General features: G+C 47.8%; 1 protein-coding gene across 1 annotated transcript in view; it reads left to right on the forward strand.

Annotated features, from left to right (window-relative positions):
- Positions 1–18,292, forward strand: part of CNGA2 (cyclic nucleotide gated channel subunit alpha 2) — a 50,751-nt gene extending 32,459 nt beyond the window's left edge. The window contains exons 3-8 of the mRNA XM_041742075.1: positions 12,181–12,315; positions 12,533–12,625; positions 13,253–13,423; positions 14,540–14,647; positions 16,420–16,526; positions 16,875–18,292. Of these exons, the coding sequence (XP_041598009.1) occupies positions 12,206–12,315; positions 12,533–12,625; positions 13,253–13,423; positions 14,540–14,647; positions 16,420–16,526; positions 16,875–18,280 (1,995 nt within the window). The 5' untranslated portion in view covers positions 12,181–12,205 and the 3' untranslated portion in view covers positions 18,281–18,292. The remainder of the gene's footprint in view (positions 1–12,180; positions 12,316–12,532; positions 12,626–13,252; positions 13,424–14,539; positions 14,648–16,419; positions 16,527–16,874) is intronic.
- The last annotated feature ends 6,114 nt before the right edge of the window (positions 18,293–24,406 follow it).

A 24,406-nucleotide genomic window follows, 5' to 3' on the forward strand; every position in this document is an offset into this window, starting at 1 on the left:
AGACACGGACATGTTTGCAGAAAAAGTCTGGCTGAATATATGTTGCGAAACAAAGGTTCACCCTTGGGAGCAATTTAGCCGAGATGCAAACAAACACCGCGGCAGCCCCCTGGAGAGATGTCTCCTGGGCTAGGTGAGCTAAGGTGGAGCACTTGCATAGACCCTGGCTCCCCTCCACACCTCACCGTGTGGTGTGACTACTGTTGCTAGCCTTGCCTGCTCCATCTACAGAGGCCTCCAGAAGGGAACTGGAGCTAGAGCTGCCCCATGCTGGACTCCAGGATGGCCTGGGAGGCAGGCAGTGGGCTCCTCCGCAGAGTTCTGGGAGGGGCCCTATTGTGGGGGCTGGCACCCCCTGCCAGGCCTTCTGGCGACAATCTGAACAATTGCACGAGTCCTGCTTGGTAATATCCTCCTGAGAAAGGCAAACCTTACAGGTGGACCTAACAAAGCCCCTTGTCCCACAGTGTTAAGCCTCACTATAGAACTAACTCCCACGATCAGCTTGCTATGCACCCCCGAGAACTCTCACGGTCACATATGTGACACAGCCAGCAGTGACCTCCTGCTGTTGTGCAGATGTGTCTACTTGTTTGAGTCCTGGGCTTCATGCATGAGATCTCACGTGAGCTGCCCCATACAACCCACTGAGAGATGGGCCAGTTTCCTAGCTGTGTGTGCGGGTGACTATAGCAGCTATAAGCCTCTGATCATGCCAGTCCCACTAGGCTGGCACTGAGACCCCCGCCAGCCCCGGCAATTGCTGAAACTCCATATCCTGGTTCTTCTGTCTCAGGTTGGCTTCCCAGCAGCTGGGGAAGCCTGGCAGAGGAAGGTGGGCATGTGGAGAGAGGGATGTGAGGTGCACAGAGGGGACTTGGTTGTACTTGGCCTCTTGAAAAGGAGCTAATGATCTGTCACCCGATGGTTCTTGTCGTCTTCCACTTCTCCAACCATGGCCCCTCTTAGATTTCTCCCTGGCTTGCATTCTGGGAGGTAGGCTGGCCAGGACTGTGGCCAAGGCGGGAGGCAGGTGCATGGGGGCAGTGAGCTCGCAGCTTTGAGTCCCCAGACACAAAGCCCTGAGTGATGCATGTTCCATGTAAGGGAGGGCTCCTCAGGGAGCTTGGGAGGGGCTGGCTCGTGGATCTGGGCAGACAAGCAGCTTACACAGCCAGGCAGCCCAGCATCCAGCCCTCACCTTCTTGCAGTCTGACCTGTACAGGGCCCATAGTGAGAGGGTCACGCATCCAGCCAGCAGGCACGGCAGCTTCTCCAGTGGGCAGATGTCCCCTGGGGCCAGGGTCCTGAGCTTGCTGCAGCCGTAGGCATGAGCTCCTCTGGGCCCCTGCCAGCTTCCCATGCTGGTGTCAGGTGGGGTGGGGCAGCTCTCTGACTGGGAGGCTGCCAGCTGTGTGGGGGAATCAGGGACCCTGCTGGCCTGGGAACAGGAATACCAGGAAGTCACTGCTGGCTTCAGGTGCTGATGAACCCCCAAGGGCTTATCTCTGGTTGGAAGCTTCACAGACGGACCAACGGATGCTAACTGTGGCCAGGGGACACCCTGCCTCTGAAGCCATCTGATTGGTGAGGAAAGGGGCTGGCATTGGGTTGAAGCAGCCGCTGATCAAGGGTTGGCACCTTCTTGTAACCAGGGCTGGTGGCCTCCATGGGGTAGGAGCCGGAGCCCATGAAAGTGTGCAGGTCCTAGAGTGTGTCGTGACAGGGCTTTCATGTGACTGGTCTTTCCCAGCTGAGGGAAAGTGACTGTGTGGGGAACCATTGTCCCTTGTCAAAGAAGCTGAATCAAATCCTGGGGCTCCAGAAGTATGGAGGCACTGAGTGCCATGCTAGGATTGGCCCAAGGCAGCTGTCTTTGTTCTCTTCTAGGAGAGTGGCAGGGAGAGTGGCTGAGGAAGACTTGGAATAGAGGGGCTGAAGGGCTGCTTGGCCGGACAGGCTTTGGTGGGAGGGAAGGAAAAGCCTGTGGGCCTTACCACCTGCCCCTGCCTCCTCCACTGCCTGCCTGACCCAGGGCATTTCTGGGCATCCCAGTCTCAGAGCATGGAATGTGCCATTCGGAGCTCCATGGCTCTCTGCATATGAGAAGTGATGGAGGTAGGGGTGGGGGTTATGTAATGCTTCTTCCAGAAACCCTACTGGGATTGCAGTCTTTGTTTTTGGCCCTTCAAATGCACCCTGGCTTCTTTTGAAGAGCCTTGAGGGAGAATGACCAGGGCAGGTCTCTCAGGTTTTGAGAACCAGCCCCTCTGCCACTTGGGCAAAAGCATCTGCGACGAAGTTTTGGACCTTTTGACTGAGGGAAGATTCCACATTCAGGCCTGGGGCAGGGATAGACTCTCCATTTTGGCCCTTCAGCTGATCTTGATGCCAGTCCAGAAAGTGTCACCTTCATCCGTGTTGGCCTGTGGCCGTAAGAAGCAGCTAATGTTGGGGTGGCCTGGTCTTTAGATTTCCTGCCAGTGTCCTGGTCCTGCAGTTGGCAGAGTGTGAGCAGCATCCTCAGAACTGCCAGGGCCAGACATAGCCACACTCCACCAGGCTCCAAAGTGAGATGGCCCCACAAGACATGAGGCTGCAAAGGTGGGTCTGGTGAGATCCAGAAGGGATTTGAATGCCCCAAAGCAGAGTTTGGTATTTCTCATGTAGATGGTTCCTCCATCCATTCAATAAGTACCTGACACTGTCCTTAATTCTGGCACTTAGCAGGGAATAAGGCCTACTCGGTCCTTGCTCACATGGATGTGACTGACCATTTTATGAGAGAGACACAGTAAACTAATGTAAGGACATGGTAAGTTTACAATACAAAGAAAGTGGGGAATAGTGAACCGAAATGAGGTGTAGATATGGGAAACTGCAAGTTCAGGAAATCCATTTGTTTACTAATTCGTTCATTCATTCACTTCCCAAATACATATGTGCTTATCACTGGGCTAGGGTCCTGGGGTTAATGACGAAACAAAACAGACAAATTCCTGCTCTGGTGAAGTTTATTTCTAACGTGAGGGCATTTGTCCATGTGTTTTAGAAGCGGGAGTGACAGACAGACCCAGGTATTGACTTACTAAACTCACCCTGATGGTGCGGAAGGTAGAGAAGAGGTAGGCTTGGGAGTCTGGAGGTGAATAAGTAAAGAGTCAGAGAGTTCTGGCAGGGTTGAGGCCAGACCCGGGGAAGCAGCAGTCAGGCTGGAGAAAGAAGAAGGTATTGGAGAAAGATTTCAGCAGTAGAACCAACAGGCTTTGCAGATGGGGTGGTGGGTACCAAGGATGATTCCTAGGTTTCTGGACTGAGCACGCGTGGGGAGAGGTGTGACTTTCTTAAGATAAGGCATTGTGGAGGTAAAAGCCAGGGCTAGGGTCAGAAGGTCATTTCAGATTGGGACATGTTGAGTCCAGGGCTCAGCATGTCTGCACCCAGAGATAGAGTTGGCCTGTGGGCACCTAGAAATGTAGAGCACAGGAGGGGCTTCTCAGTGAGGACAACAGGGTTTGGGGATATGGGATTGGCTACTGTCTCTAGGGTCCAGCCTATCCTAGGAGAGGCCTCCTTGGCCTGGAGTATGGACTCAGTGTGGCTGATGTCAGATATATTGCCCCACTCGCATAGTTCTCTGTAAAGAAATAAAGTCTATCTTGGTAAAAGAAGCCCAACCATGGCAAGCTTCCTTCTTTCTTTCTTTCTTTCTTTCTTTCTTTCTTTCTTTCTTTCTTTCTTTCTTTCTTTCTTTCTTTCTTTCTTTCTTCTTTCTTTCTTTTCTTCTTTCTTTCTTTACCATGGCAAGTTTCTGATGTCATGGTGTCCACACAAGAGGCTGCAGCCCATTGTCAAATGAACGGCCAGCTCTACTGACCTGCCAGACCTTTTGTACAAAGCCCTGCTTCCTGTGCATCCTTCTGGAGATTTTATTTATTCAACAAATAGTTCTTAAGCATCTGTTTCATTAAAGTGGCAGGCTAGAACCTCACCTCTGGATGGCTGGCCAGAACCAAAGGTGGATCACTTTTTGGAGCAAGACTGCTTAGGTGTGAATCCACGCTGTGGGAATAACAATAGCATCAGACTTGTCAGGTTGTTGTGAGGATTAAATGGATTAACCCAGGGCAAGTACTTAGCACATGGTAGCTGCTTAATGAATTAGAAACTGTCCCTGCACTCCCAGGTTCTGGCTTCTTCTTGGCTCTCCTTGTCACTGACTGCTTGCTCACCTTACCTCCCTGCTTTCCTGCTTGCTTGCCCCTACTGTCCTGCCACCTGTGATGTACATGATCCCCATTACCTGTTGGTACCATTCTCTGCCTGCAGCCCAGGACCTTCTCTGCTGTAATGGCTGGATTTGAATATCTGGGGCGCTAAGCGTCCGGCGGAGACTTGGAATCTGCCTCTCTAGGCTGTCAGTTATGGAAGATTTCCCTTCCCAAGTCATAGGAGAAAAAAATCTGGCTAGTCTTAACTTGAATCTGAGGCCAGGATGGCCTGGATGATAAAAGACATTGGGATACCCGGTGACCTGGAAGGATTCACTGGAGGAAATCTCTCTACTAGCAGTTCCCTCTTCTAAGCTCTGTCTTCTGAGATTTCTCAGAATCACCACAGTCTAGCCTTTATGTCTTCTCCTCCCTCCCTCCATCCCTTTTTTCCTTCCATCAGCATGTGTGGAGTGCTTTCCAGGAACCAGCTGTGGTGCGGCATGGGTATGCAGTGCATAACAATGCAGAACCTGATGTATGCCCTCAGGCAGTACAGGATCTAGTTGGGGGGGCCGCTGGCAAAAAGAGTGGCGTAGTCGGGACTCGGGCTTCACTGTAGGACTTTGGGAACTTGGCAGGAAGCTGGGCACAAGGACAATGAGCCTGGACATGCTCTTCAGGGAGAAGCTTGAGTGCCAAGGCACCTCAAAGGCCAGAAGCCGAAGGCTTGCAGTCTCAGTCAGTCACAAATGTCTGTCTAAGGGCTGATGGTGGTGGTGGATTCAGTGTGATTTGGGATGAGGTGAACTGCCCCTGTCCAAGGGTAGCCAGAAAGTAATGTTCAGTTGGAAGTTGGAAGGAAAGTCTGAAGCTCAGCAGAGGGATTTTCATTATTATTTCATTATCATTGGACATTTGATTTCATCCTTACCCTTGTGACTGTACATCATGTGTCTTGTCTTTCTGGCTACTTTTAGGGTTTTCCTATTATCAATATATTTGGGGAATTTAATTATAATATGCCCTGGTGTAGTTTTCTTTTTTTTTTCCTTAAAAGAAGTTTTTATTTAAATTCCAGTTAGTTAACGTAGTGTAATCTTAGTTTCAGATATACAATACAGTGTTCGACACATCCATATAACACCCAGGGCTCATCACAGCACATGTAGTCCTTTTTTTGGTATATATTTTTTTAATTGGAGTTCGATTAGCCAACATATAGAATAACTTGGTGTAGTTTTCTTCATGTTTCCTGTGCTTAGCTCATTGAGCTTCTTGTATCTGTGGCCTTATAATTTTTGTCAAACTTGGAAAAATTTTGGCTATTATTTTTTCAAATATTTTTTTATCTCCCCCCCCTCCTTTGGGAACTTCACCAACACCTATGTTAAGCCACTTGAAGTTGTTCCATAGCTCTTTGATGCTTTGCTCTTTCTTTTTCTGATTCTCTTTTCTCTTTGTAATATTAACTGTTTTAATACCCTTGTCTGGTAATTTGTGTCAGTTCTGGGTTTGTTTTGATTGATAGATCATTTGCTCTTCATTGCACAGACATTATTTATATGCTTGGTAATTTTGGAGTGGATGCCACACATCGTGAAGTTTACCTTGTTGGGTGCTAAATACTTATTTTTTATTCTTAAAAATATTTTTGGGTCTTGCCCTGGGATGAAGTTAACTTATTTGGAGAGAGTTTGATTTTTTTGAGTCTTGCTTTTCAGACTTTTTCAGCAGGACCAGAACAGTGTTCAGTCGAGGAACAAATTATTCCCCACTATAGTAACAGGATCCTCCTGGATACATCACCAGATAGTCCATGAATTACTAGGCTTTCCAGTGTAGTTGGTGGCATCAGACACTCTTCCATGCCCTGTGTTAGGGTTGGGAAGTGTAACCCTGGTTTTTTGGAATGGTTCTTTCCCCAGCCTTGGATAACTTCGTTCCTCATAGGTATGTGTTGATAAATGCTCAGCTGACAACTTGAAAGGGACTCCGCAGATCTCCAGAATTCTCTCTCTGTGCAGCTTTCTCTTCCCCCGTACTCTATTCTGCAAACTCTAGCTGCCTTGCTCTCCTTGGATTCTCATGTTTGTCTTCTCAATCCAGGTAATCTATCAGGCTCCACCTGGATTTCCTCTCTCTGTGCCATGGCCCGGCATCTCTCATAAAAGTAATCTGGGGCAATTGTAGAGATCACCTCATTTGTTTCCTGACTCTTAGGGGTCACTGCCATTGTTGCCTAATGTCTTTAAAGCTGCTGTTTCGTGTATTTTGCTGAACTTGGGTTGTTTCATTCTGGAGGGTATATCCAGTCCCTGATAATCCATCTTGTCCAGAAGCAGAAGTCTCATATAGTCCTTTAAAATGACCAATTTAGGAGCACCTGGGTAGCTCAGTTGTTAAGTGTCTGCCTTTGGCCCAGATCATGATCCTGGGGTCTTGGAATTGAGCCCCGTGTCAGGTTCCCAGCTCAGTGTAGAATCTGCTTCTCCCTCTCCTCCCTGTTTATGGTCTCCTCCACGCTTGTTCTCTCTCTCTCTCTCTCTCTCTCTCTCTCTCTCTCTTTCTCTCAAATAAACAGATAAAATCTTTAAAATGACCTATTCTATATAGTAGTGGCCTAAGCTAAGTAATGGATGTAGTGGGGATCCCTGGGTGGCTCAGCGGTTTAGCCCCTGCCTTCGGCCCAGGGCATGATCCTGGAGACCCGGGATGGAGTCCCACATTGGGCTCCCTGCATGGAGCCTGCTTCTCCCTCTGCCTGTGTCTCTGCCTCTCTCTCTCTCTCTCTCTCTCTCTCTCTCTCTCTGTGTCTCTCATGAATAAATAAATAATATCTTTTTTTTAAAAAAAGTAATGGATGTTGAAAGAGAGGGAGTAATGGACTGGAGAAAGTGCAAGTACCGTCCATTGACTATTCGTTCAAAACTTATTGAGCACGTATTATATGTCAGGCACTGAGATAAGATGGTAGTTCGGACTAAGATATTAATGGTACAAATAGTGAGAAATGACTGGATACAGGGTATGTTTTGAAGGTAGAGTCCTTGTGACTTGCACAGGTAGAATGTGCGGATATAATAGAAGACAGAAGTCAAGGATGATTCTGAGGTTTTTTGACTTGAATAACTGGGACAATAGCATTGTCTTTATTGAGATGCAGGTGAGTACCGGAGGATAAGGCTTGGAGAGGAAGATCAAGAGCTCAGTTTTGGACATATTCAGTCTGAGATGCCTATTCAACATTCAAGTGGTAATATCCGAGAGGCAAACTGGAGTTTTGGAGAGAGGCTGAGCTGTTGTTATAAATTTGCAAGTCATCATCATACAGATGTGTTTAAAGCCACAAGACTGGATGAGGAAATGATGAAGAGAACTATAAGGAATCCATCCAAAGACTGAGTTCAGGAAACTCCAAAGTTTGGAGTTAGGAAAGAGGAAGAAGCTTTTTCAGAAGACACTAAGAAGTGGCCAGTGAGAAAGGAGGAGAGGAGAGGGTAGACAAGCTGTGTCAAATGCTTCTGAGAAACAGAACAGGCATGAATCGAGAAGTGACTCTGAGGATGAATTGTGCTCCTATCGTCTCTTTTATTCTGGGAGCAACACTGAGGTCAAAGGTTTGGCCAGAAACATCTCTTTGACCTCAGCAGTTAGCACAGACCTGATGCACAGCGGGTGCTTTGGGAACGTGCATGGGCTAGATGAATGAATAAAGGAGTACCAGGCAACAATGAGCATTTGAATGAGACACAAACTGGAAGTTAGTAGTTCTGGCTTCTTCTCTTGGCTGTATGTCTAACTTGTCCCTTCTGTCCCTGGTCTTAGCATCTCTTAAATAATTGTCCTCAGAATGCGCTCAACCAGGGTCCAAGAGACTCCTTGGACCAGGGCTGGTTGTTCTATAAAAGTCTTGGGTCTGTTGTTCAACTTGTGGGTGAGAAGGAAAGAGATCCAGAAGTATATCGTGACTGATGTCAGGCTTTTTACAGAATCATTATGTCTTACTCTGTTTGAAAGCCTCCCTTCTTGAGGGTTCCACGTTCTATCTAGGACCTAGCCCATTTCTCTCGTCTTTGCCAATTACATGTTCTCCTGTCTTCTTTGCCTAGCCTAGTCCTGCCCTCACACGTGCTCAGTTTCCCCCATGCATCTCTGCAAGCAGCTATTTCAAACCTTTAGACCTCCTCCAAAGTCTGTGTCTACTGTTGCCTGGTGCCTCTGAAGGTGAAACTTGGTGTCATTTCACTGAGAATTCTGGGGTTTTATATGAGTGAGCCCCTTCAGCTGTTTCTCACTGTATCCCTATCCCCATCTAAACTGTCACCTCCTTCCCTCCTGGCCTATGTTCTTGATAAATCTCCTCTTACTCCTCTGGTGCCTAGGCCCACTCATTACATCCATCTTTCATGAGCTCCTGTCTTAACTGAAGTTGGATGGATGCGCAGATATTTTCATTATCTGTTGAATCCCTCCTCAGAATTTTTATACCTGCTTTATTATCTCCTTTCAGTAAAAGAATAACAGAAAAACACAACGAAACTCTTGCAACCCCACATTCTTCGGTTTCCATTCTATCTCTCTCCTTTCTCTCTCAGTCAAGCTCCTGGAAAGAGTTAGACATATTCATAGCTTTTTTTTCTTCACCTCCTACTACTCATTATGAAACCCTGTAAAACATGCTGTCTTTTACCATCACTCCTTGAGGATGCTCTTTTTTAAAAAAAAAAATTGGAAGTATAGTTGATATACAATGTTATATTAGTTTCAGGTGTGCATAATAGTGATTCAACTTCTCTGTATATTAGGCTGTGCTTACTGCGAGTGTAGCTACCGTCTGTCACCATGCAATGCCATTACAATAACATTGACTATATCCCCCACACTGTACTGTTTTCATCCTTTTTGCTTTGTTTTCATCCTTGTTACTTATTCATTCTGCAACTGAAAGCCTGTATCTCTCACCCTCTTTCACCCATTTTGCCTAACCCATTTTGCCTATTTTCCCACCAACAAACAAGCAGCAGAATCAAACCTGTAAATACAGAGAAAAAACTACTGGCTGCTAGATGGGAGGGGGGCAGGAGACTGCTTTTGATAAGGCCACCAATTTCCTTCACTTGTTCGGCTCCATGTGGCCTTTGCAGATCCTCAGGATGCTCCCCTCAGCCTCCTTTTCTGGTCATCCACTCTGAGAGCTTTAACCCCCAGCAAACCCTCTAGTCCAGAGTCTGCTGCAGCATGTATGGAGAGCAACAGTGAAGGCTTGAGAGCAGACCAGGGCCTTGGGAATAGAGGGCAGTACATGGACAGATCTTTGACACTTTTGGGGGGGGGACAACTGACTGAGGACAGAGGTTGTCTGGATATGATGATTGGAGGAAACCAAGAGTTATGGTTGACATCCAGGTTTCTGATTTGGACGACGGGTATAGGGTAGTCCCCCTTTAAGAGATGGGTAACTTGGAGAGGTCAATTTGTAGGTAAAGGTGTCAAGTTTAGTTTTAGCTATGTTGCATTTGAGGTACCTCAAAGGAGATGTCTACCAGGCTGCTGGAGATACGGGTGAGTGGCTTGGGAGAGATGCCTGGTTGGGGACCTTAATTTGGGACATGATGGTACTAGAAGCCTTAGGACTAGATGCAGATGAGAACCACTGGCATAGCTCCCTGCACTGCCAGGAGATAGCTGCCTGCCTTTGCTCCCTGGCAAGCAGCATGAGGGGGTGGGTCTTATGAACTGGAATGTGTGTGGCAGGGCAGTTGCTGGGCAACCAGACTGAAGGAAGGTCCTGTTCCTAGCAGAGAAGGAGTAGGAATAATAGGAGACAAATCTTTCTTGGTGCTAGAAACTTAGAGAGGACACAAATGTTGCCATGTGCCCCCAAAGCTATCCGTCTGTGGGCTGAGAGCCACTGCCATTAGGGATGATTAGAAAAGAAGGAAGAGATCCAAGTGGTGGCACACAGGGCCTGCATTGGATCTCTATCAGTGAGGCTGTCCCAAGTCCTCTGTCTGGTATTTGCATGCTTCCTGGGTTGCCTCGGCCTCCTGTGCTCACACCCCACTCTGGGTCCACTCTCCTCACACCAGTGTCCCTTCCATCCCTGCAATGGACTTAACCTTTATTGCTCTACCTGTACTCCTGCTATCCATTCACTGAACAGTGCTCCATTGAGGCCAACTCTGATCAGTGTGAGTGGTACCAGCTTTGTTTGCATTGCCTGGAACTTTCTGTCTCCATGGTCTGCTGTCTCTAGGGTCCAAGCAGAGACTGAGAGATGCTGGTTCCTATCCCTCAGGTGTCCTCATTAGCATCCCAGTGCCATAGTCCCACAGAGAGCACCGGGCGAGCAGCTCTGAGGTTGCTTGTTATTACCACTCACCGCAGAGCTTGGTGTGCCTGCCATCACCATGGTGACAGCTTTGGAATCTGGAATTAGTGGATGGAGAGGGGATGAGGTAGTGGGGACTGGGGCAGGATTTCAGCAGTAGGGGTTATAGGCAACCTGAAGGGGTGTGCTTACCACTTCTGATTGAATCTGGTGGGTCATGCTGACCAGACCGAGCAGGGAAGAGCTGCTCTGAATCTCTCTTGCTCCAGCCTCTCTGAACCCATGGCAAGAAACAATGCAGAATGAATGTAATCTCCTGTCTTTCTTCAGGATTTTTCCCTCTCAGACTGCTCCTTCGTAGTCTATTTTGTGGACACATCCTCCTATGCTCATATTTAAACTTTGGGGTTCTCCAGAGCTCTGACCTGGTCCCTTAGTCTGTATTTTCTTTTTGTGCAATTCCACCCATTTGCTCTCCAGTGCTCCCCATCCATCTCTGAGTCCCGTCCTTTCTCCTCCTGGATAGTTCTCCACTCTGCCCATTTGTCTCCGGCTCCTTTGGCACCATCTTCTTCAGTCTTCTCCCTACCACTTTGCCTCTTACCTTGCTTTAATCCAGTCTCTACATAGCAGCCAGAGGATCTTTTTAGAATATAACACTGTTCTAGCCATGCTCCTTCTCAGCTTTTCCAAGGCTTGCTGTAGCCAAAGGAGAGAGTCCTGACTGGTACCACTGCCTTTGGAGCCCATGGGAGTGTTCCCTTCTCTACCTCTCACTCCCTGTCCCAGCCATGGGCTCATTTTTGTTCCTCAGCTTGTGCAACATTACTTAGGGGGTACTGGAGAGAATGTGACTGGAGCTGAAAGGAAGGAGCCCCAGAGACATTACCCCTGGTTGAAGAAGACAATGAGAGATGAACTCTCACCTAAGAGCATGAGTTCTGAGGTGATCTCAGGTCAGGAGAACCAGAACCAGAGAGCTGGGAGTGAGGGGTGGGGTAGCAGCTGCTTTGGGCCAAGGAGATACATCTCCTTCCATAAGGCAAGATTTTGGGGGCAGTTGTTGGTTTGGAGGTGCTCAGCAGCCTAAGTATGTTCCAGACATTTGCAAAGACAGGGCACCAGAAGATGTCTTAGACATTAAAAAAAAAAAGATTATTTATTTATTTATTTATTTATTTATTTATTTATTTATTTAAGAGGGAGGCAGGGAAAGAGAGAGCATACACAAGCAGAAGGGGCAGGGAGAGGGAGAAGGAATCTCAAGCAGACTCTGTGCTGAGCATGGAGCCCAACATGGCGCTCTGTCTCAAGACCTTGAGGTCACAACCTGAGCCAAAACTAGGAGTTGGATGCTCAACTAACTGCCCACCCAGGCACCCCATCTCAGACAGTTTTTTTTACCTGTTCTGTTTTGTTTTAGCTTTGATAGTTTATATGTCAAAAATACACTGGGGTAAAAGAAAAATAAACACATTTTGCAATTTAGTGCTATTTGTGCCATCGCAGTACCCAGGAATGCTGGGGTTTCCCAGGTGAGCCCTGGTTCTGTTCTCACTGCTCATCTGTACCTCCTCTGCCTTATCTGGTGTCCAAGATCCTCTGTGACTTTTTTCTTCACCATCTCCCTGGCAGGTGAGGAACCGGTTGTACATGGAGGATGACAGAAAAATCCAATGGTGTGAAGAGTTCCCCAGCCAATAACCACAACCACCATGCACCTCCTGCCATCAAGGCCAATGGCAAAGATGACCCCAGGACCAGCAGCAGGTGAGTCTGTTGAGGCTGGGTCTTTTCAGGGATGGCCTGGAGGCTTCTAATTTTTTCCAGCTCTGCCTCATTGTCAGAGTAAACAATCCTTTGGCTTAAGGAAATCCTCTAAAGAGGGAGTATTGGATTTCTAGGCACCTCCCAGCAGAGAAAAGTGCTGATAGGAGACAAGGTATGTCCAGAGTAACCCTTGTCAGCTCTGTTCCTTCCTCTACAGGCCACAGTCTGCCGCTGATGATGACACCTCCTCAGAACTTCAGAGGCTGGCGGAGATGGATGCCCCCCAGCGGGGAAGGGGTGGCTTCCACAGGTAGGTTCCACCATTGCTCTCATGCTACCTGCTTCTGCCTATGGGACCTGTCAGAATGGCTACCATAATTCCCCTTCTGTCAGTCCCATTGAGCCTTTCTGCTAAGACCCATGGGAAATACTTTTCTCCTGAGGTGGCTCCTGTGAGCTGGGAGTGGTCAGTGGAGCATTCCCTTCAGACTTGTCTGTCTCAGCATTGGGAGAGGGAGGAGGAATCCTCCCCAGCAAATGGGTCTAAGAAGAGGGTCCTGAGGTGCGCAGCCCAGAGTCATAGGCTCCATAGGGAAATCAGGAAGCCTGGGCCAATCTTCCTCTTGACTTGTCCTCCATTATCTTGCCCTGGAGACTACCTATTTGTTCTTCACCATCAACTGAGATGGCACCTCATACAAGAAGTCTTCCCAGAACAACTCCTTGCCTCTCAGGCTGCATTTAGTCATACCCAAACCCCAGCCTCCTGTCCTTAGTGCTGGTCCACATCCCAACTCTTAGCATGGGAAGCATCATGGACTGGCCTGTTTCCAAGGTCCCTTCTCCATCTCCCTCACTAAGTGGTGAGCTTTTGGGCCCACATCCTTTCTGAATAGCATGATTCTTCTCTCTGGCCCATGCTCTCTCTCATTTCTAGGATTGTCCGCCTGGTGGCGGTCATCAGGGAGTGGGCCAACAAGAATTTCCGTGAGGAGGAAGCTCGACCTGACTCGTTCCTGGAGCGTTTCCGTGGGCCCGAGCTCCAGACTGTGACAACGCAGCAAGGGGATGGCAAAGGCGACAAGGACGGCGAGGGCAAGGGCACCAAGTATAGTTGTCCAGCTTGTAGGACTAGAAGGGCTTTCATGCATGCGACTGTAGGGCTTCGTGGGGTTTCTTATGCCACTGCCAGGGGAAGACTGAAATCTATAGCAAGTCCTGCCATGGCAAGGAAAAGGGTTGACAGGGGAGACCTGCTATGGTTTTAATTCTAGTATGTTTCCACTGTCCCTGTTCACAGACTTTCCAACTTCCAGGAACCAATTGCCATGGGAGCTCTTGGTGGCTTTTCTTCCTTTAGCTGTCCCTTGCCAGATGTCCTCTTACTGCTTATGAAGGAAACAGCAAGGGCACACAAATGTTTGCCAGCCTCAGTCTCAATTCCAACAGGCAATAAATGCAGAGGAGGGTGCAATTAGGGAGTGCTGCTGAGAGTATGCCCACACCAGTGCCAATGTGGGTACAGAGGTGGGCCTTTAAAGAGGCCATATGGGGGGCTGGCTGGCTGGGGAAGGCCTGGGAACAACTGAGCAGGAGGGAGTGGGGGAGGGCCAAGAAGGTAGAGCTGGAAGCTCTGTTCTTTGAGGAATGAGTTGGCGACTGGGGATGTCTGGCCAAGCCGACATTCCCCACTTCTGGCCGGTGGAGGAAAAGAGCTTTTGCCAAGACAGGATGCAGCATCTGGGAAAGCAATTTGGGAGCTGGAGGCCAGGGACCAAACAGGGAGGGTGGGGTGGGCAGGAAGCACGTGGCACTCACTTTTCTGGAGTTCCTCTCTCTTCCCAGGAGGGATATGGGAACAGGCCCTGAGTGCTCATTACCATCCTGTGGAAGTACCTCCCCAGGCCCTGAAGCCTACTTCAGTGAAAAGACTGCCCCTTGCCATGTCCTGCCCTCTGAGCGAGGGGTCTCAGGAAGGCATGGGGACCAATGGGCTTGTGTGGGGTTAAAGTAGGAAGATGGGTGACCCTGGCCCATCTGAGCTCTACTCAGATGCCCAGTACCAAGTTGTGTCTCCCTGAAAATGGGGCCCTGAGCAAACCTGGTCCTTACCCTGCACATCCTCTTAAGCATTAATTTTTAAAGGACTCCTGGCCTCTGGGAACTGGGGTGCTGCCACAGTGAGGACCTAATCCTCAAGCCTGCCCTCTGTCTGTCTCCTCAGAAAGAAATTTGAACTATTTGTCTTGGATCCAGCTGGGGACTGGTACTACCGCTGGCTATTTGTCATTGCCATGCTTGTTCTCTACAACTGGTGCCTGCTGGTGGCCAGGTGAGCAGAGAGGGATCTGGGAAGGGGTGGCCAAAGCAGCACACAGGCTTTGGGGTTAAGAGTGTACCAGTCCCAGCTGTGGACACAGAGCTCATCTCAACCCAGTTTTCTTTCTGGATCCCCTGCTTGCCAATGGCACCTCCCTCTGCCCTGCTAACCCCCAATGCCCCCTCCCAATTTAATATGCTACCAAAGCTTCATGTATGTCCTTCCTGGTATCTGTTCCTACTTCTCCATCCATACCAATACTGGCCTGGGTAAGGCCACCCTCCTCTCTCCCTGGGACAACTACAATAGTCTTGCACCCATTTCTTGCAGGCACTCTTGCCCCCTCCAATGCATCCTTCACACTTGCAACTAGTACAGTTAGTAGAAACTGGGATTTGATTACGTCAGTTTCTCCTAATAAATCCTTCAATGCCTCCCCCCCACCCCCATTGCTCACAGGATGAAATTGAAGCCCTCAGAGTAACTGTTAAGGCCGTTTGGACCTGGCCTTCTCTCTAGTTCCACCTTTTGGACATACCCTCAGCTCCAGCAATCACTACTCTTGAATCATAACATTCTATTTCCTCAAGAGAAGATTTTCTTTCCCCATTTTTAGCCTATGGAGGTTCTTCTTACAGTTTCAGTTCCAAAGCCACTCTCACAGGTAGCTTTCTTTGACATCATTTCCCACCCCACCCTATCCCCCACTTTATTTATTTAGCAAGGGTTTGACTGAGCATCCATTGGGTGCCAGGCTCTGTGCTATGTGCTGGCGATGATGTGGTGAACAAGACACACATGGCCTCTGCTCTCTTGGAGCTCTCAGGCTAGTGAGAGTCACTGATAGTAAACATGAACAAAAAAAATGCCCAAGGGACTTGAAGCAGGGAGCTACTAGAGGAAGTCAGTCAGTGTAGTCCTCTCTAAGGAGGTGACATCCTAGCTGAGACCTGAATGGTGAGAGGGAATCAGTTATTTAGATGCCTGAACCTGGTGAAAAGAACATTCTGGGAAGGAGGAACATATGCCAAGACCCTGTCTCAGGATGGCTTAGTTGGCTGGAGGACTTGAAGTGAACATCAGGCAGGCATAGTACTGTTCTGTAGGCTTGGTGCACCAGGGGCTTGGCTCTTACTTGAAATGTGACCAAGTAGTAAGAATAAACCGCTCTTCCCTTTGACTCGTACACTCACTGGGTCATCATTGTGCATTCTATCTCCTATTCTGCTCCCTCTCTGGGTCTGTACCCATTCAGTCATCAAGTCTTGTCAATTCTTCCTAAAACTCCTGCAGCCTCTAACCTCTCCATTCCTACTGCCTCTAGGCTAAGCCCAGCTACTGTCTTCTCTCTCACCTGGATTGGCCAGTGCTCTGTGTTGAATTCTCAATAGGTGTGTGTTGAAGAGATGGGCATGGAGGCTATTCAGCTGTATATTATAGTTCATACTTCCAGTGACTAATTTTTGGCTCAACTCACCCCTGTCAAAAATCCTGGTGCTCTGGGGCAGGGCATGGGACATATACAGTAATGACTAAGAGGTGGTCTCCATCTTCTTGGTACTCATAGTCCAGTGGATAAGAGACAAGTAATGGTCAGTGTGGATGTCTATTTAAGGAGGTATATGTTGCTTGTTAATAAGTTTCTTCATGACACCAGACTGACTGTGACTTGTCAGTGTCCCTAGTAGCTATCTCAAGCCCTGTGCTCAGTGGGCACTCAGTTTGAGGCCTCCAGAGGGCCTTGGCTGGCTTTGAGAGAGAAGCCCAGTCCTGTCTTCCTGCAGAGCCTGCTTCAGTGACCTACAGAAAGGCTACTACCTAGTGTGGCTGGTGCTGGACTACTTCTCAGATGTGGTGTATATCATGGACCTCTTCATTCGATTGCGCACAGGTAAGTGAGCAAGTGGGATGCATAGACAGGAGCATGACCCATCAGTCCAAACTCCTGAATCCACATTTTTAGGAAGATTTCTTGACACAGCGTTAAACTCAACTGCCTGGCTGGGACTTGGGTTGGTGTTTGCTCTTCTTTGAACCTCACAGTCCCTGTGTGCTTAGTGAGGTTCAAGCCTAGGGGTCATGTGTTAGGGTCCTTCAGGCCAGCTCTGCCTTGTGAGTTTCCTATAACTCTCCTTGGGTAGGAGGGCTGAGTGTGCAGTTTGTCCCTTGCTGAGCATTAGCTTATTTAGAGGGACAGGCCTGAGGGCAGTACTGATATACTGGTTTGCATCTCTACTAGGTTTTCTGGAGCAGGGGCTGCTGGTCAAAGATTCTAAGAAGTTGCGGGACAACTATATCCACACACTGCAGTTCAAGCTGGACGTGGCTTCTATCATTCCCACAGACTTGATCTATTTTGCTGTGGGCATCCACAGACCTGAGCTGCGCTTCAACCGCCTGCTACACTTTGCCCGCATGTTTGAATTCTTTGATCGCACTGAGACACGCACCAGCTACCCTAACATATTCCGAATCAGCAACCTGGTCCTCTACATCTTGGTCATCATCCACTGGAATGCCTGCATCTACTATGCCATCTCCAAGTCCATTGGCTTTGGCGTTGACACCTGGGTTTATCCCAACATCACTGACCCTGAGTATGGCTACCTGGCTAGAGAATACATCTACTGCCTTTACTGGTCTACCCTGACACTCACCACCATTGGAGAGACACCACCCCCTGTAAAGGATGAGGAGTACTTATTTGTCATCTTTGACTTCCTGATTGGTGTCCTCATCTTTGCCACCATTGTGGGAAACGTGGGCTCCATGATCTCCAACATGAATGCCACTCGGGCTGAATTCCAGGCCAAGATTGATGCTGTCAAACATTACATGCAGTTCCGAAAGGTCAGTAAAGAGATGGAAGCCAAGGTAATTAAGTGGTTTGACTACTTGTGGACCAATAAGAAGAGTGTGGATGAGCGGGAAGTTCTCAAGAACTTGCCAGCCAAGCTGAGGGCTGAGATAGCCATCAATGTCCATCTGTCCACACTCAAAAAAGTGCGCATCTTCCAGGATTGTGAGGCTGGCCTGCTGGTGGAGCTGGTATTGAAGCTTCGTCCTCAGGTCTTCAGTCCTGGTGATTACATTTGCCGCAAGGGGGATATTGGCAAGGAGATGTACATAATCAAGGAGGGCAAATTGGCAGTGGTGGCTGATGATGGTGTTACTCAATATGCCCTGCTTTCGGCTGGGAGTTGCTTTGGAGAGATCAGTATCCTTAACATTAAGGGCAGCAAAATGGGCAATCGACGCACAGCCAACATCCGTAGCCTTGGTTACTCAGATCTCTTTTGCTTGTCCAAGGATGATCTTATGGAAGCCGTGACTGAGTACCCTGATGCCAAGAAGGTCTTGGAGGAGAGGGGCCGGGAGATCCTGATGAAGGAGGGGTTGCTGGATGAGACTGAGGTGGCAGCCAGCATGGACATAGATGTGCAAGAGAAGCTAGAGCAGCTGGAGACCAACATGGAGACCTTGTACACTCGCTTTGGCCGCCTGCTGGCTGAATACACGGGAGCCCAGCAAAAGCTCAAGCAGCGCATTACGGTTCTGGAAACCAAGATGAAGCAGAACAATGAGGATGATTACCTGTCAGATGGGATTACCAGCCCCGAGCCAGCTGTTGCTGATAAGCCATGAAGGTTTGGGTTCAACTGCCCTCCCAGCCTTGGGAACTAGAAGAGCTGTGCAGGTGTCCATATTACCTCTTGAATTCTCCCTGAAGCCTCTCTGTCTTAGGTTTTTGGCTCAATCATCTAGGAGCCCTCCTCCAAGTCCAGCTAACAGCCAAGCTTATGCACAGTGCAGACCATGTTGGCTCAGCTTCCAGGAGCTTTAGCCTGTCCAAGTCTGAGGAAGGAAGAGAAGAGCAGCTGAGTTATCTTCAAGGGGTCTTTCTTGGGGCTGGGAGCCTGGGAAATGATCTACTCTGAAGAAGCCCATCTGCAGGACACTGTGCACCCTACTGTGGATCTGCCCTTTCTCCAGGCTCTTTCACACATAGCTGCTTCCCACTCGGTTCTGGCCCCTGCTTTTTGGATATGTGATCTGAATATCCCTATTTCCCTGCACATGTATGTAGTTCAATAAATGGCTGCAGACAGTTAGCATAGGTACCGAGTGTCTGTCTCCCAAGGCAGGAAAAGGAGGGTGGCAAGTAGGACGGTGATCACTCACGGCTGCCTCTCCATCAGGTACTCCAAGTCTTGCTTTGTTCATCCATCTGAATGTTGCCAGCCAGAAGTGAGGTCTCTGCAGGCTTCTCTGGACTAGGGAGAGATTATTCTCTTGGTTCCTTGTCCATTCCAGTGCAGGGAGTGAGGAACAAGGAAATGCTACCTGGAGAAGGAGGTGGGTGGGAGCTCTGGCCATCACTCCTCTATACAGAGCATTACTGAAGAAGCCCTGAGGCTGGCAGTGGGTGGGAGACTCTTTAAGTTCACATCTGCAGTAGAGGCACCTACAAGTTAATAAATTCATTTGAACTAGTTGTGATTATTGTTCCACTACGCTATTCCCATTCTTTCCCTTTCTCTCCTCTTTTATCCTCTTATCCAGGACTCACTCTGCCTGGAACACCTCTGCTATCTTCTGCTGCCTGCCATAGCCCCACTGGTCCTTTAGGACTCATCTCAAAAACTACCTTCTTGGATAAGGCTCTCGTTAGGCAGTCAATCACCCCCCCACCCCCAGACTCCCACAGCACTTGCAAGTCTATGTTCTGGCTCATATCATGCTGTGTGGTTGGTTTTGACAGAACTGGTTTCCCCCTCCATACTGTGGGCTCTTGGAGGGCAGGCCCAACATACCTTCCCTCACTGCTTTGTCTGCTGTCTTGGGGACATGCGTGGCCCAGAGGAGGCTTTCAAAAAAATGCTGGGGCAATAAGCAGACACATCAAGATGCCTATGTTTCTATTTGCCAAGAGCTGGGTCTTTAAAGAAACACTGGCTACATCTGGGGATTTGCAGGAGATCTTCTGGAAGAGCAGATATTTGAGTAGGTACCATCAGATGATTAGGAACCCAAAGGACAAGTGCTAATTAGTAGTCGAGAAGTTCTAGGTGCAGACTCAGATGCTTTTGTGCACACCACTTATTACTATCTGCCTATTTATCATCCATCTCTCTAGGTCTCTATTAATCACAGTACAATATACATCAAATTTACTATCTTAACTATTTTTTAAGATTTTATTTATTTATTCATGAGAGACACACAGAGAGAGGCAGAGACATAGGCAGAGAGAGAGCAGGCTCCCTGTGGGGAGCCTGATGTGGGACTCCATCCCAGGACCATGGGATCACACCCTGAGCCAGCCAGGAATCCCTCATCCTCTTTTAAGCGTACAGTTTTGTAGGGTCAGGTACATTCACATTGTTGTGAAACAAATTTCCAGCATTTTTTAATCTTCCCAAACTGAAACTCTACTCCCATTAAACAACACCTCCTCATTTTCCCTCCCTGCTAGCACCTGGCAACCACCACTCTAATTTCTGTTTCTATGACTTGACTATTTTAGATACCTCATATAGGCGGAATTCTACCCTATTTATTCTTTTGTGATAAGCTTATTTCACTCATGCCCTTAAAGTTCATCTATGTGTCAGAATACCCTTCCTTTCTAAGGCTGAATAATGCTCCATTGTATGGATAGACCACATTTTGTTTATCCATTCATCCACCGATGGACACTTGGGTTATTTTCATCTTCTGGCTACTGTGAATCATGCCACTATGCACATGAATACACAAATATCTGCTCAAGTTCTTGCTTTTGCTTCTTTTGAGGATATACCCAGAAGTGGAATTGCTGCATCATATAGTAAATCTATTTTTAATTTTTTGAGCATCCATCATAATATCCCTTATAGCAACTGCACGATTTTACATTCCCACTAACAGTGCACTAGGAGTATAACTTCTATACATCTTCACCAAAACTTGTTTCCTGGTTTTTTGTTTTGTTTTGTTTTGTTTTGTTTTTGTTTTTGTTTTTTGTTTTTTTTACAGTTTCCATCCTAATGGGTGTGGGTGGAACCTTATCGTAGTCTTAATATTTATTTCCCTGGTAAACGGTCATGTGCTTGTTGGCCATTTATTTATTTATTTTTTTGAGAAATGGCTATTTAGTCCTTTGCACTGTTTAAATCATATTGTTTGTTTTTTTCATACCGAGTTGTAGGAGTTCTTTACATATTCTGGGTATTAGCCCATATCAGATATTTCAGATATATGATTTGTAATTCCTTCCCCCTTTCCATAGGTTTCTTTTTCACTGTTCATTGTGTCCTTTGAAACACAGAAGTTTTTAATTTTGATGTAGTCCAATTTTCCTGGATGTAGGTGTTACCGCTGATCTTCTTTGGAACTCATTCTAGCCAGACGTCTTTTACAATTGATGTAATTTCTTGGCCTCTTCTCTACCTTACAGTAACAAGTCCTAACCAGGGACAGACTCACTTGGAGGGATCTGTAACATTACCCATGCTTAGACCTGATCCCTGAGAATGGCAGCAGTAGGGAGGCAGGATTCATGATGGAACAGTATTCTGTGTATGCTCTCCCTTTGAATTCTGGGCTGGAAGAAAAGGCTCTAAGTCCCTTCACTTCATTAGAAGCTGAGCCACCAGGAGGTGGGGTCCTTGAGGACACAACCATTTGCTTGCCCAGATGCTCATTGCGAAGGCTACACCAAGGAGCTCAGCTTTGTTCTGTGCTGGAACCCAGAATAGATATTAATTTTGTTGCCCTGGAATGGCACTGGGCCCAGAAGCAGCAGATCACTGCATTGAAAAATATTTCATTGGTTTTAGCAAGAAATCTGTAGCCTTTTCTCCTGGAGCCTGGTTCACCCTTGGTCCAAGCCTCCGTGGGTACCTGATTTCCAGCTCACATCAACCTAGCAGACATCGAATCTTGGACCTAGTTTTCCCCAGTGCAAGCAGGTGACTCATCTGGGTCATGTGGGGAGCTCCCTGGAATGAGATGCAGGATTCAGGGCTCTGTTATGTACCCACCCTCTCCCCAGACATCTTCGAGTCTAATCACTCATGACCTTTTGTGGTGCCTTGAGTGTCTATGTTCTCTTAGGCTTCTAGGACTTCTCATGCTGTCCCTTTTGCCTGGATCACTCTTTTCTGCTTTTTTTTTTCCCTCTGAGACTCAGTTCAGGGGCCCCCTTCTCTGAGGCCTTGCCACAGCCTTCTTCTACATGAGACTGTCTTGCACACTGGACTGTGAGTGTGTTTAGCAATTGGTCTCTTCTCATCTAAACACAGTTTGTTCTTTGAGAAAAAGATGAAAGGGTTACCAAAAGAATATCCATGCAGCCTGGGGTGTGTGAGTATGTGAATGTGTGTGTGCGCGCGCACACACACACACACACACACACACACACACGCCTGTGTGGACACTTGTGTCGATGTGGTGTGGATGCCTCTGTGAGCACCTGGATATCAGCCTAGGCAGACAGTGTCTCTTTGCCCCTCCCAGTCCCCTCCTTGATTGCTTTCTGCAAGAGCATGACTCTCTCCTGCCTGTTGCTGGTCACCGCCCCCGCTTCTCTCCCGTAACTGGCTGTAATATAAGAACTGAAATACATTTTCCATTATGTGTTGTATTTATTCAGCATAGTCTGATGTTCCCTGCTCTTAATTTTGAAATATTAGAATTGGAGTGTTTTGTATTTTCCTCTGAAAATACCCACCTAAGGTAAATTGCCCCATTTGTATATGGCTACCAGTGTGCTTTTCTTTGCATTGGGGACCTTCTATGGAAAACAAAAGCCCCTACTCCTACCCACCACTCTCCTTCCCCTTTTGGTCTGACTCTTGGTGGTTTCAGCCTGGCTTGCAAACTGCTGCCCCCACTTAAGCCCATCCTGTCCCTTAGTTTTGAGCCTAAAGCTAATCTGACCCTTTCCCCTTCCCTTGAAAGGAGGCCAAGGTAGAGGGCCCCCCACTTCTGCATAGCCTGGAAGGGAGCTCAGAAGCCCCCCCAGTGCAAAGAGTCAGAGAACCTAACCACCAGAGGGCGCATGGACCTAAGAAAAGGGTGGTGGGCTCTGCTCTGTGAAACCCCCTACCAAGCTGAGGGCTCAGTAGGGTTCCCTACCGCAATCGGGAGGCTGCCCTCAGGCCCTCTCTGAGCTTCAGGACCAGGTCTTCTTCTCTGAATGCCCCACTGCAATTCCTTCAAATACCCTTGAAGGATCCTAGGCATCAAAGCCAATGGCTGAATTAAAATCTGTATATGCCAGGTGCCCAGACTTTGCTAAGGGTTGGGTAAGGAGGAAATGTCAGGATTGAACTTCAATAAGACCTAGTAACTATGTTTGTCATATGAATTTTAATGTGTATCAAGGAAAAAAATACTAGTAGTCTATGAAACCCTTGATGTCATGAATATTATTGCTTAGCATGGAGTTAAAGAAAAAAATGAACTTATTTAAGGTTGATTTAAAGAAAATGATTATATGAATAATTGTTCCAATGGCTCATGAAGGGAGTGGCCAGATAATGGTGGATATCCAAATGCCTACCTGACAACACTAAGGCATTTCAAAATCAACACTATCATAACTCACCTTTTGATTGCTTTTCTTCCAAATCAGGTCCTTACCATCTTCTCCATATGAGTAATGGCTTAACCTACCCTTCCAGTTGCTTAGGCCAAACCATCGGAGTCATCCTAGACTCACCTCTTTCCTTCATCCAGTATATCCAACCAGCCAGGAAATACTCTCTGCTTAATTCTCAAAGTAAAGTCAGGATCCATGAACCTCTCCCACTTCTGCTGGTCCCACCCTGGTCCAGGCCCCCATAAGCTTTCTTCTAGGTGCCTACAGTTGCCTTCAGATTAGTGTCTTTGTTTCTACCTTATCTCCCTGAAATCCTTTCCATTTCCCTACTTAAAACCTCCCAGTGCTTTCCCAATATTCCTATAATAAGATCCTAACTCATGACTGGTATCCAGGTCTTGTCTGCTATAGGCCCAGGCTATGTCTCTGACCTTGCCTGCTCTTTCACTTCTGCTTTTCTCTTCCAGAAGCCCTCCAGTCTTCTTTTAATTCCTCCTACACTCCCACCAAGCTTATTCTTGTCTTGGTGGCCTTGCACTTACTGTCCTCTGCCTTGATCCCTCTTCCTCTAGACCTTGTCATGACTTGTTCTTTGTCATCAGGGCTCTGAAGGGGCCCTCACAGAAATCCACCTCAAAACAACAACCACCTCTTCTGTGTGGTATTCACAGTGCCTTCCCCATAGCTGAGGCTACTTGGGGTTGGAAGTGTGGATAGGGACTAGGTCCCTATACGGCCCTACTGAAGGCAGAGCTCTACAAGCTCAACAGGGAGCTGGGGTAGGCTGGTATGGGATGCCATCTGGTTCTAGCATGAGGAATGACTTGCCACACTGACTATGGGTTCTGTTGCAGGTCACCTTCCCCTGGCATGGAATGAGCTGCCAAATACTAAGTAATTTTGCTTTTCTCCAAGGCAGACATTTCCCTGGAAGGACAATCCAGCTTTGATTTAAGACCTGACACCAAGCCAGCTACAGCTGGCACCATTTGGGAGGGTGATGAAGATGCATTTCTAGCTAAAAGGCTTGCTAAACATAGGTCCAAAGGGGCTTGGTGTTGTGTCTTGGACCAAGGCCATATCTGTGTAGGATTTGATAGGGTTCTACAGATCCTACCAATCCCCTACAGTGTAGGATATGATAGGCCCTTATTTGCTAGAGATTTGGAAATTTCTTCCCTTGG

This window comes from Vulpes lagopus, chromosome X (genome assembly GCF_018345385.1).
Source record: "Vulpes lagopus strain Blue_001 chromosome X, ASM1834538v1, whole genome shotgun sequence".
NCBI classification, from domain to species: domain Eukaryota; kingdom Metazoa; phylum Chordata; class Mammalia; order Carnivora; family Canidae; genus Vulpes; species Vulpes lagopus.